The 14,502-nt window shown below is 40.6% G+C and overlaps 1 protein-coding gene across 1 annotated transcript in view; it reads left to right on the top strand.

Annotated features, from left to right (window-relative positions):
* LOC142106910 (uncharacterized) overlaps positions 1-14,502 on the top strand; it is a 58,913-nt gene that overhangs the window by 20,592 nt on the left and 23,819 nt on the right. Inside the window, exons 4-5 of the mRNA XM_075189962.1 lie at positions 774-916; positions 5,896-6,123. Of these exons, the coding sequence (XP_075046063.1) occupies positions 774-916; positions 5,896-6,123 (371 nt within the window). The remainder of the gene's footprint in view (positions 1-773; positions 917-5,895; positions 6,124-14,502) is intronic.

Raw genomic sequence — 14,502 nt, 5'->3', positions numbered from 1 at the left:
TACCTTCTTTGATGTGTCTTCCACCCTTAGTTAAAAAAACAAAATCCGTAGGTCTGCAAGTCCTAGAGTAGTGTGGAGTCCTCTCACGAGCCCCCAGCTGATACGTCCGTGGTATCGTATGAAATAAAGATATTCCGATGTGATTCCTGTGGTTTCAAAGCACAAGAGTTTTATTCGTAAAATATATTACAGGACAAAGTATCACATGCATATGCTTGTGTGGTCGGCACCGACAACAAGCTTCAATAAGAACGCTCAGGTTTCCAAAGCCAGGATGAACAATGTATACACTGTACAGTTATAAAAAGCAGGGACATCGCAAAGATGCGCAATCACAGTATTAAGGCCCACATTCATGCACCATGACCTCACAAGAACTCAACGCCCCATTGGCTGATTCCTCTGGCCATTGTTCCTTGAGGTAGTGGTCATCTGATTACCACTTTCATCCAATTACACCACTTAGGGACAAAAAATGCAACCTATTAAATTTTGAATTTACTCAGTGATGACACTGGTTCCTTCTGAGTTAACTATCAGCTGAGCCCATGTAGTGGCTGACCTTAGTAATGGCAGGGCTATTTAGTAAATGGGTACATTGCAGTCTCAAGACTATTAGTCCAGCCCATAAAATGGCTGCCTACACTTGTGTGTATAGGTGACAGCTGATCATCAATCTGCTTTCATCTAACTAGGTACAATAACTATCATATTATTATTACAATCAGCATGTCAATATTCTATACTTAATCAGCCTGTCCTCTCTATTCCAGGGCCGGTATCACTGCTGAGAACCCTATCGGAACATCTTGGACTAAGCTGGCGATTGGTTTCAGTGCCAGTCATGTAACCTACGATGCTGGAGACCTGTGGCTTATCACACCAAAAGGAGTCATCTATAGATGTGAAATAAATGGTAAAGTCATCCTAACCCATTGATAAGACAGGATGAGTATGAAACAATAGGCTCAAAACAAAAGCTATAAAGGAATTCACAATGTTGTTCATACAAAAATGTGCAAAATCGCATTATATTCTTTATGTGTCAAAAGAAAATATCTATTGTTCTATGAGGTTTCTTTTCATATATATATATATATATATATATATATATATATATATATATATATATATATTATATATATCTCACAGTGCTCTCCTGCTCTATCTTTGATTATTTTTCTTTTTTTATGGTCAAATACATTAGTAGCATATAATCTGGAACATATTTAATTTGTTTAAAAAGGTAAACCTTTAAGCACAGGGTCTGTCTGTATGAATTGATTGTGACCTTAGATTTATCTATCAATGGTATGTGCAATAAGAGCAAAACATTAATGTAATTAATGTATCTCTGATAATAATTGTCCAGTTTGGTGGACTAGGCTCTTTATATATCCAGACATTGGGATGTGGTTCTGTGCAAAATGATCTACTACCTACCTGGTGATTTGGATGTCAACTTCTTCTTTGGAGTTTCAGCCAAAAACTGGCAGTATTCTCTATCAATTATAATTTTTATCATATAATGATTCTGGCACCGACACAATCACTAGGATCATTGACAATATTAGACCCCTAATCCACTGACATATACACATTATTAATGTAATGGAGATATGTTGGTTCAGTGTAGGACATAGAAGCATATGTGGCTTCCTATAACAGCAGTGATCTATATCGTGGTTATGACTGTGTAACAGGGGGGTAAGAAGACATCAACATCAGTGTTAAAAGAGCCACATTAAGTACACAGCAACAGATCACAAGAGACAGAGATACCTTTTGGTCATAATCAGGGCCGGATTTCCCGCTAGGCAACCTAGGCAACTGCCTAGGGCCTAGCGGTCCCCAGAGGGCCCAGTCAGGACTGGCGGTGAGCGGGGTAGGCAAGGCGGAGAAGTGCTCCCCTCCGCCTGCCATACTTCTCTGTCCGCCGACATAGTAAAAGAGACTGCGGACGGAAACAGACTTTAAAAAAAAAAAAAAAAACAGTCACGTGATCGCATGATAGGTCCCGGCAGTCTCTCCTCCTCATTCAGGGGAAACAGAGAGGAGGAGAGACTGCTGGGACCTGTCATGCGATCACGTGACTGTTTTTTTGTTTTTTTTAAAGTCTGTTTCCGGCCACTGTGTGAGGACTAACCGAGGAGCTGCGTGGTGGAGAAAAAAGAAGACAGGAAGACAAGAAGACCAGAAGACAGAAAAGTGGAATACAAAAGAGAAAAAGACAGGTAAGTAAAACGGAGGCACATAGTGTGAGGTGATAATGAAGGGGCACAGAGGTGACACAGTGAGAGGGCACAGAGGTGACACAGTGAGAGGGACACAGAGGTGACACAGTGAAGGGACACAGAGGTGACACAGTGAGGGGGCACAGAGGTGACACAGTGAAGGGGCACAGAGGTGACACAGTGAAGGGACACAGAGGTGACACAGTGAGGGGGCACAGAGGTGACACAATGAGAGGGCACAGAGGTGACACAGTGAGAGGGCACAGAGGTGACACAGTGAGGGGGAACAGAGGTGACAGTGAAGGGACACAGAGGTGACACAGTGAGGGGGCACAGAGGTGACACAGTGAGGGGGCACAGAGGTGACACAGTGAGGGGGCACAGAGGTGACACAATGAGAGGGCACAGAGGTGACACAGTGAGAGGGCACAGAGGTGACACAGTGAGGGGGAACAGAGGTGACAGTGAAGGGACACAGAGGTGACACAGTGAGGGGGCACAGAGGTGACACAGTGAAGGGGCACAGAGTTGACACAGTGAGAGGGAACAGAGGTGACACAATGAGAGGGCACAGAGGTGACACAGTGAGGGGGCACAGAGGTGACAGTGAGAGGGCACAAAGGTGATATTTTGAAGGGACAAAAGTGGCAATAAATGGGCATAGTGTGATGATTGAGGGACAAAAGTGACAAGGGCACATCCTTGGATTTATGCGTATTATTTTTGCAAACAACTTAATTTAATATTAATATTTAATATTTCTGTTCTGACTTAAATACTTATTAGGTTGTTTTGACCCAACTACTTAAAAAAACGGGACTGCTCGGTAATTATTTAGGGGTGCCTTTTTCTGCAGCAGGGTGGCCTTGCTCTTTTCACATGTTAGGTACGCCCCCAAAGAGGCAAGCCACACCCCCACCTCCTTTGGCGGCGCATGCTTTCACATCTTCTTAACTATAGGGGTATGTGGTAGGCATGCGGCGGCACATGCTTTCACTTCTACGTAACTATAGGGATATATGGTAGGCTGCAAAAATATAGTGCTATGGATTGTTTCAGGGAGGGGGCCCAAAAACCGTATCCTGCCTAGGGCCTTATGAGGTCTAAATCCGGCTCTGGTCATAATTACCATCCTCAGAGGAATTGCTCTGTAATTGTCCACTTGTATTCAGTCTGTACACCTTACACTGCAGGGGAAGGGGATTACATCATGGTGTATATTGTACAGACAATCAATTGGAAAATGCTTTCATGTGTATAACAATCCAGGTGTTGTGACCTGAGATGAGGCAAGTAAAGCATTTTCTTTTTAAAAACTGTAATTCCTGACATTTTTCTTTAGCTCAGATGCTAGTTTCATCAGAGGAATTGTAATGACTGAGTTTCCTCTATATTCAACACTCAACTGGCCAATCAGAATATTATTGTCCATGTATCGCATAGATGTACTAATTAAGGGAACGTATGTTATCTTACGAAGTAACTATTAAAAAAAATTAGCGTGCAACTAAAAACATTTCTAAATTCATGTTTAAAAAAGGAGACAAACAGAGATAGCCGTCAAACTTAATTAAATAGCCTTAATTATCCACCATAAAAAATAAACAAAATACAAATAAATAACAACAATATTTGGAATGTCATTTAAAGCATAAACCTCTCTGCAAAAGGTCTCCCATCTGATTCTCTAAAGTGTCTATGATACTTAGCTTCTAACTATAATATACCTCATTCTATCTTACTCCATTATGTATTTGAATGAGCTCCCAAAATTTTACTATTATAAATAGACAAAACCATATCAATAAAATTTCAGATAGTGCCTAGATAAATGATTCACCTTTAGGATTAATTGACCTTTCTATCATTGTGTACTGTAAGAGGTCCATGTACCAACATAATGGTCAGAATAACGCTTTAATGTTGCGTGAATTGCTAGACATTGGGTCTCCCATCTCATTCACAATCAAAGTCTATCACATCAGTCTGCACATATTACTGCATAATATTCCCCTTACTTTTTAAGATATTTAAATAAACATATATACTTTGCTATATGTAGATAGAAGGGTCAGTATTGAAAAAGATTCCAAATAGTACTCCAAATATTATATATCACCACTTTGGTATAAATTTGCTCTTTTTCAGGGGTACAAATTACATGAACATATCAATGAATCAACTAAAATTATAACAAAGTAATATCAAATAGTTCATATATTGTTATATTTCAGAAACCGTTAAGCTCATTTTTCTCATTCAGCCCTGTAGGGAACAGGAAGAAATAGGCTTCCTTTTTACATATTTTTTTATATTGCTCTCCCTTTCTAATAGTTTTTTTTAACTGTTTCAATATTGTTTACAGTAATACTTAAAATATCACCATTATGTTTCAACAATGTTTGGAAAGGCTATATAATTCAACTTTTCTCAGGATATTGCGCCTATGCTCCAAAAAAATGGATATTAGTCCGCCTTACGTACTGTAGTCCACATTTGCATTCTATTAAGCCGATGACAAATGTGGTCTGCCAATTAACAAGAAATATATTTATGCTTATGCAGTTAACCTTTCATTAAAGTCATTTGAAAAATAATAGGTAATACACATCTGTTGCAGTAAATATAAGAGTGATTTTACTATAGTTACTATCAGTTGTTATGAGCGTTTTGTCGCTATCTTATAATGATTGTCGAATCTTGATTTGTGTTTCCAACGCACAAATATTTATTCTCAAAAAGTAGCAGAATATATTCAAGCGAAATAATAATAAGTACAGCCGTTACTTATCGCAGGCGCTCTGGATCCAGTATACAGTCATTCAGGTCTGAAGTCTGTGGTCAAGGTGACTGAACACTACATGAGAGCTACTGCTTATATGCAAACAGAGATACAGTGAAACAATGCAGGTGGTATAGCTTACTTCTATTGGTCCAGGCATCAGGAGGGTCCAGGGGGTTACACATCATAGGCTGATTCAATCTAAGGAATCCAAAGGTGGGGGTCTCTCCAGGGGATGAGCTCTGTTCTTCCCACCAAACTGCTCTGTTCTTCCCGCCACACTCCAATTACAATCAGTCCATTTGCATTTGACAGTTAATATCATATTAAAGGTTTATTCCCTAACATCAATAACTAGAGTATGCAATGTGCGATCTCTTCGCCGAATGCACCGAACAGCTGCTGATGTAAAAGGGATTAATATGATATTAGACATGACACATTACTTTTAACCTGAACCATATGTATCACTAATATGCATACAACTTATAATATTACACATAAACACTACTATATTTCGACATAAATAACTACTATTAATGTGTACTATTTTACAAATGTGTGTGTTGGTGCGAATGTATGTAAAAGCGTAAATACTGTTGTTGCCACGTGTTGCGGCTGCGTACGCCCTTCCACGCCGTAGCGTGCCATACGCATCTTTTCAGACAAAGACAACCAAGTTTGCTCGATTTTAATTGAAATTACTTTATCCAATTTACTGACTTCGACACAGTGATGCAATAGACAATCTTTATGAATGTGCTAATATATATATATATATATATATATATATATATATATATATATATATATTTCCCTGCAGAGTATATATTATATTTTACTTTGACTTGTTCACCTTCCACTTTTCCTGCTTTTCAGATAATCAATGTACAGTGACGCCTGGGAATCTGAAGCAGGTGGATGCTGGTGCCGGGGAAGTGTATGGTGTGAATGATAATGACGCAATTTACCACTGGGTGAATAATGGCTGGAAGCAGTTATCAGGAAAGCTCAGCCATGTGACGGTCGGCCCAGCCGGTGTTTGGGGGGTCACCAGTGAGAACCACGTCTATAAAAGGCAAGATAACAATTGGGTGCTCATGTCAGGTAAGAACACCAGAACTATTAAAAGAAAAATGTCCTGTGGGTCTCTAATATGTGTCACCTTAATGTATAATAATAATAATAATAATAATAATAATAATACATATCAATGAACAATAGTCATTTGACATTTTTACATGTAACCCCCTGTCACTGTCTGTAGTATGAGGTGCAAAGGGTACACAGTGCACCTCCTTCTCAAGCCCTGGCTAGCTGATGGGCATGGGTGTAAATGATCAGGGGGTCCCTGCACATGCAGGTGTTTCTTTGTAGTTAGTGGGACACAGGTGATGTCACTTTGGTGCAGTGTAATAGAAGTCACAATAATTTGGGCGCCAGACCATCTCTATGATAAACTCAACTCTTTATTTACACTCCTCTTCCTCCAGCACGATAATCATAATGGTTGCAGCAATAAAGAAATATATACACATCTCCTTACTCTCTCCAGCACAGCTCTTAATGAGCAATACGAACATGGTTGCAAATATCTTATCACTCCTCCTGCACAGTTCTTAATGTTATCCAGATGTTAAATAACATAATTTACAGGTCTCTTACACTCCATACTCACTGCAGATCACCCTCCTCTGCAAGGGCACTCACATGGATGCTAACAGGCAGGCAGCTTCTCCTCCATGCAGCTCTGACACACTCTGTGTACCTCTCAGCTGCAGCTCATCCCTCCTCTGCGGGGATAATGTCTCCTGTGCTCTGACACTTCACTCTGTGTACTCTCAGCCTCAGGATCTGACAATACAGCTACCTTGCCTCTTGTAGCAGCCCTCACTCCAGGGCCTCTTCCATGCGAAGTGCCCCCCTCTCTCTTGGGTTCTCTATAGTGGCATGGAGTTCTCCCCCTCATCCAGGGCACACATTCCTTGCCCTGGCTCAGGCACCACGCTCAGACTTCCAGGCAATGCTGGGGGAGCCTGGTAGCTTCCACTCCAGGTCCCCAGCTACCATCTCTCCTCTCCTCTGTCTCTTCTCTCTCTCTGTCTCCTTCTATCTTGCTGACAGCCCATCCTTCTTCTCACTCAGTCTCCAGGCTGGGCTGGGTTATCACCATGGTAACCTGTTTATGTAACTTTTCATAAACTATTAGCTTACCCTCTAGGTGACCCCTCCTGAATTCACTGAGCTGCAGGGTTTTACTAACACGCCACTAGGGGGCGTTACATACAAATAATATTAATATAAATTTATGTCAATTTCTGACATCAGAATGTGCTGATTTAAAGTCTAAAGCCAGTCCACTTACTTTTTATTTGCTGTGTGGGACCATTTGAACTGCTTCCACCCTTCTACTGTCGGTGTGACGCCAACCAAGTCCAGGGTGGGACCTTTTTAGTAGAGAAGTGCGCTGCCCCTCGTGTTTTGGTTTCGAAACCAGTGTCGGTTCTAACTCGACTTCATGGTTCGGCTTTGCTACCAGTTTTGTCGAACAAACGTGAAAGGTGTTGATTTTGGAAAAAGATTTAATTGCAAATTGTGAAAAATAGGTCAAATAATGTAATTTTGAGCTGTTTTTGCTCCTATATTACTATTTACAGCATGGAAATTAATTTCCAGTCTTTTTTCTAATGATCCCTTTACAACGGTCCCAATTTTCACCAATTTTGGTCAAAGTCTGCAGCGATCTGGCTGACTAAAATAAGAGACAGAGCAGTGAAACAAATATATCACACAAATACATGGCAATTTAATAAACGATACAATCCTTAGATTAGGGAACACAATAGATGATCTAGCAGCCTTTCAAAAAAGCACTTTAGAGATCATAAGTACCTTCATTAATTGTCCCCGGTGTGATTCAGGAAAGAAGGAACATGGATTATGTCTTTTAGAAATCAACTAGGCAAAAATTAACAGTGGCATGACTAGAGATTTAGAGAGGTAGGTAGACGTGATCCAAAAAAAGCAGAGCTTACAGACACCTGGTTTTATTATAAGTGTTGTTTTATGGAACGAGTAAGGTACGAGTAAGGTAGATCTGATTGAATAGTAGTAGTATGTGCCATAATGCTGCCCTTGTAAATCAAACAAGGGGACTCATCACTCATATATTTGCGAGTATGTAAATGTCATGTATAAAATAGGTCATGTATTTCAATGTAGAATACATATATAGACAGGGGCAAACGCAGGATTTGTAGAGGAGGGTTTCCACACCTCGCCACCAGTGGACGTGACCAGCATGCAGGGGGGGTCTGGCTATATTTTTAGACAGTGCTTAGCTGCTCTCCAACTCTTTCTATCCCCATGATATACATGGACAATGCTGTGTTCACTCTACTCACAGCTCTCCCTTTTTAAGCAGAGCTGTGTGAAGCGGGGGCAGGGTCCAGCCACCTCAATTATACAGTGCCTCAGGCTTGGAGGGGGGGGTTTCCAGGCACTATGAAACCCTCCCTCGGTTTGCCTATGATAGAATACATGGAATGTATAAATAAGACATATATGTTATATTAGTGAAGTGTACAAAATATGTAAACCAGACAGTTCAGATTAGGCAATAGTTGGCCTTCCCACACAAGTAATTATGTATAACTCACAGGGTTGCCAAACATCTGTCTTGACAAGACAATGCAATTGAATTTGAAAGTCCACATTCTGAGAATTTATTGGACAGAATTTAGCATATTGGCCACCCAATCAGCAGTCAGTTGATAGTTGGCAGTACTAGTAGCATACTGAAAACAGTTAGGCATTGCAATGAGTTACAAAATGTCCCTCCAAAAAAAGGGAATCTTGGTGCAAGAATGTACAACAACGAAGGCTTCAGAAGATTCTTGGGGAAAAGTGGAGTAGTCAAAATCGTGCAAGATGGCATTGTCCTTAGGGCCACCCACCTACTCACCCATATGTTGAAAAAGGTTAACAAACCAAGCACTCTAGCGACAGGCACTGCCCCTTTTGTGGCTTAAGTGCTAAATTTATTTTGGGCGCCCACAAAATCCAATATATTGGTTGTTGGTTGTTCAACTGGATATTAGATCTGGATGTTAACAAATGAATCCTGGACAACTATATAACAGTGCTCATCTTCCTCAATGGTAACCAATCATCATCCTCATTGAAGATGTGTACATCAATTAAATTGTTTTTAATATAGAAGATGTACCAAGAAGGTACCTATTAGGCAGCATGTGTGACACATTGGTGAGGGTCAGCAGCAATACATTGAAGAGGGTCAGCAGCAAATACATTGGAGAGGGTCAGCACTGCAGCAAATACATTGGAGAGGATTAGCAGTAATACATTGGAGAGAGGACTGCAGTGGTAGTATCAGTTCTCATTAGACGGACAGCGTCTGCATCAGTAGACATTATTTAACAGATGATGAGACAATAAGGGTACAATGTTAAATGGTGCAAGATGGCATTGTACTTGGGGTCACCCATCCCTGTGTGATACATACATATGTTCGAACAGCTACAGGATTGACATAATATGATTGGTGAGCAGAAGAATAGACAGGGTTATAAAGTCAACAGTATAATTACATCAACAGTATTATTAGGACAAAACTTGAAATGTAGACAGTATTTATTAGGTTGACACATTCAAATGTAGACAGTATTATACCTAACTCTAACCCTGTCCCTATCCCTAACTCTGTCCTTATCCCTAGATCTATCCCTAGACCTGTCCCTATCTCTAGACCTGTCCTTAACCATGTCTTTAGCACTATCCCTAACCCTATAATTATACTGTCGACATATGAATTGTCTACCTAATCATACTGTCGACCATGTGAATTGGTGACCTGTTAATACTGTTAATACCTGAATTGTTGACCGTTACACAAGCTGATAGACCAAGACCAAATGTAAAATAGTGCAAGGCCCATATGTTAAAAAGGACGTTCACATAGTTTAACAAACAAAGCACTTCAGCGATGGGAGCTGCTACTTTTGTGGCTGAAGTGCTTCAATTGTTTAGGCCTCCAACAAAAGAGAACATTTTGGTTGTTGGTCGATGAGCTGGACAGAATAGATAGCAGTTTAATTGCTAATGGACTATTGGCTAACAGTGGTCATCTTCCTCTATGTTGACCATGTCATCACCCTCATCATCATCATCATCACTGATGTCATGAACATCACCATCACACAATATTAATTTTTACTCACTGAACTCTACACATTCTGCTGGTAACTGGCGGAAAAAAAGGTATTCTTTATACAATTTGTAGTTCATTTTGATGAACACCAGTTTTCTAAATTTTTGGGAAGTAATCTCCTCTGACGATCACTCACAACACTCACGTCTGCGCTAAACAGTCTTTCCGGGTACACACTGGAGAGTGGGTAGCTTAAGTACATCATAGCTAGCTTGTACAAGGGGCTTCAAATTTCCTTTTTTCCCTCTCAAAATTCAAAGGGACTGTCTGAGATGCAAAGTTCTACTTTATCATTAAAGTAATCTTCCACCATACTACTAAGACAAGGGGTATCCGATTGAGACATGCTAGAGGTGTCAGTAGTACATTTGTGCAATTGTTTTAAGCCTGACCAGATGTCAAAAACTTTCATATTGGTGTGCTGCTGTGTTGTTGACTCAATATCAGTGTGACTATCAGAAAAGGGAAGTTTTTGCATGGCAGTAGCATTTGGAGTAGCTGAAGCAGGGAACGTGTCACGTGCGACTTGAGCTGACAAATTAGTCACAAGGAGCTGTTTACATCTGTGAAGATTTGAGTCTTTCTGAAAGAAAGACACGGCATATGACTTAAACCTAGGATCAAGCATGGTTGTCAAAATGTAATCCAATTTCAAGATGCTGCAAACTCTTGGGTCCTGGAGAAAAAGGACATTCACATAGTTTAACAAACCAAGCACTTTAGCGACAGGGGCTGCTACTTTTGTGGTTGAAGTGCTGATTTTTTTAGGCCCCCACAAAAGAGAACATTTTGGTTGTTGGTCGATGAACTGGACAAAATAGATAACAGTTTAATTGTTTTTTTTAACAAATTACTAATGGTCATTTATCTAACACTGGTCATCTTCCTCTATGTTGATGACCATGTCATCACCCTCATCATCATCATGAAATTTTATGGGCCACAAACAGCATCTCCTGCACTGACCTCTCATATTTTTAAAAAATCTGCCCCGCCAAGCTTATTGTGTGTGCAATACATGGTACACGCTGAAATTTACCAAGTTGTAACACAATATTCGCTCCGTTATTGGCAATGAGGAATCCTGAGGAAAGTCTTAGCGGGGTGAGCCATTTTGCTATCACATTCCTGAGTTTTTCAAAGAGATTGACACCAGTATGTTTCTTGTGAAACCAGAGATACACAGAGTAGCTTGCTTGAGAATGGCCTGGCATTGAGTGCTAGGTCTACTATGCACCAACCAAATGGGCTGTCAAGGTCATATATTCTTGTTATGACCAGGACCGCTTGTCCACATATCTGTAGTTAAGTGGACTGTCGGTACAATGGCATTTTCTCGGGACTGAATGACTTTTTGCTTAACATCACAGTACAGCTGAGGAATTGATGTTCTGGAGAAATGGAATCGAGATGGAGTTATATAGCATGGACACATTACCTCAACTAATCATCTAAAACCTGTCGCGTTGATGGCGGAAATTGGGCGCACATCCAATGCTAACATGGCTGTCAGGGGCTTTAGTGATCTACTGTGCAATAGAATTCTGACTGTCATACTTGTTCTGCTCTCAGTTTCAGAGGAAGGTTTAAAAAAAAAACGGACTACAGAAATTGTTAATGACTATGGGTTTGTACCTGAGGGGCTCTGACTTTGGATCAAATTAAGGTGTGATTGGAAGTAGATATCAGAAAAATATAGGTTTCCTTGTAGATCCCAATGTACATTACTATGTGCACAATTCTTTAGTGAATTAACTGAATTAGCTTTAATGCAGTATCTCATACACACTAAATGACACTGCATCTCACACACACACACACACACACACACACACACACACACACAATCATACACATTAACTTATAGTCCCTCTCTCATACACACACACACACACATCTCATACACATTAACTTACAGTCCCTCTCTCATACACACACACTTCTCATACACATTAGCTTACAGTGCCTCTCTCATACACACACACACACACACACACACACACATCTCATACACATTAACTTACAGTCCCTCTCTCATACACACAGTGCCGTAACTAAACATTTTAGGCCCTGGGCGAGACAGGGCACTGGTGCCCCCCATCGTAGTTGGAGTGACATTTGCCAAGTAAGTGTGGCCAACCTAATGTGGGGGTGTGGATAGCACTTTACTGAAAGAATTCTGTTACACATATTTGCAAATGCATGATAAATCTATCTATCAATCTATATACATATAGCATATATATATTATATATATATATATATATATATATATATATATATATATATATATATATATATATATATATATATATATATATATAAAATCACATATGTGGTGGGGTTCAAATAAATTAGCAACCGGTTCTCTGCCCTAATGACCATTTAAAGTAGAGATAGGTGGTCTTGATTTCCTTGAAACTGAACCCACCCGAACTTTGGGGATCCAGGTACTCTCGCACCTATTCGGATTCCAAAACGAGACAAAGTGTCATTGTGAAGTCGTCGGATATCGCGAGTTTTGGAATCAATAAATACCCGCCTCCACGGCGATCCAGCGCCATTTGAGAGAGGGACAGAAAAGGGTTAGGTCACAGTAGAGCAAGCAAAGTGATAGAGTAGAAATATGGTGTGTATTTTTTCTGAATTTGCACTACAGAGTGTTTGGGGTGTCCTATACCCCCTTATAAAAATGCTGTATTTTCTGAGTGCTGAAATCCTAATATAGCAATGTATTTTACTGAATTTGCACTACAAAGTGTAGGGTCTTATTAAAATGGATTCACAGCAGTACACAGATGAGCAGGAGCAGCTGCTGCCACCAGTCCTGATGGTAGTTATCCCTGTACGTCTTCTGGTAAAGCCTATGTAAAAGTACATAATCTTTTGAAGTCAGGGAAAAAAAATCAAACAAAAAAAACACCTTTTACCATGTTGAAGAGAAAAAGAGCTGCAATCCAGGAAAAGTTAACTGCTACTAAAAAAAAAAAATTGCCAACATGCCATTCTACACACGCAGTGGCAAAGAAAGAATGAGGCCTTTGCCTTTCGCTATTAGTGCGAGATCTAAAAATGTTACTGAGGCTACTTCTTGTAAGGTCACTCGTGACCAAGCAAGACCAAGTAATTTGGAGTCCAAAAGTGGTGCACAAGTACTATTACGTGTGAAAGCCGAGCTGCAAGAAAACAGTAAGGCATTAGAGGAAAATGTATGCTCAGAATCAGAAATTACACTAATCCCTGAGGAGAGTCCATCCACGAGTGGTATGTGTAATCATGACCATTCTGATAGTGTACCCATAAAGAAGGGCCCTTACAGCATTTCTGCTGATGTGTGCCTGAACAGCCCCAGTGTAGCCGGTGATACACCAATTGAGGATGCCACTTTGAAATTGAAAGAGGATGAAGGGGATATTTGTGTAGCTGATGAGGGCGCTAATGAGGATGTTGATGAGGATGAGGTTGTTTGTGTAAGTCCTGCACCACTGGAAGCAGTTCTGGAACGCTATAGGAAGAAGGCCATTGTCATGCCTGGACATAAGACCAAAAAAGCCACTTCTTATGTGTGGAATTATTTATACCCAAATCCTGCCCACTGGGTTGGTCATTTGCCTTCACAAGCAGGAACAGCAGCAGCATGTACACCCCTACGTAACATTTCTCACAGGCAGGCTACTCCTTGTATCACCGGCTTCACTAACAGGCATACAGCTGATAATTTGTTACGAAAACTAAGGGATGTCATTGATACATGACTTATACCACTTGGACTTGGACAGGATATGTTATTTCTGATAACACCAACAATATTGTGCGAGCAGTACAGCTGAGTGAATTCCATCACATTCCCTGTTTTGCTCACACAATAAACTTAGTGGTGCAGAGCTTCTTGAAAAATAACCATGAGGTGCAGACAGAGCCGGATTTAGACCTCATAGGGCCCTAGGCAGGATACTGTTTTTGGGGCCCCTCCCTGCAACAATCCATAGCACTATATTTTTGCAGCCTACCATATACCCCTATAGTTACGTAGAAGTGAAAGCATGTGCCGGCGCATGCCTACCATATACCCCTATAGTTAAGTAGATATGAAAGTATGAAAGCATGTGCCGCCGCGCAGCGGCGTCACGCCGCCAAAGGAGGTGAGGGCGTGGTTTGCATCTTTGGGGGCGTACCTAACATGTGAAAAGAGCAAGGCCATACTGCTGCAGAAAAAGGCACCCCTAAATAATTACCAAGCAGTCCCGTTTTTTTAA

This window comes from Mixophyes fleayi, chromosome 11 (genome assembly GCF_038048845.1).
Source record: "Mixophyes fleayi isolate aMixFle1 chromosome 11, aMixFle1.hap1, whole genome shotgun sequence".
NCBI classification, from domain to species: Eukaryota; Metazoa; Chordata; class Amphibia; order Anura; family Limnodynastidae; genus Mixophyes; species Mixophyes fleayi.
The sequence above is the reverse complement of the archived record's forward strand: the minus strand, read 5'-3'. Positions and strand labels throughout refer to the sequence as shown.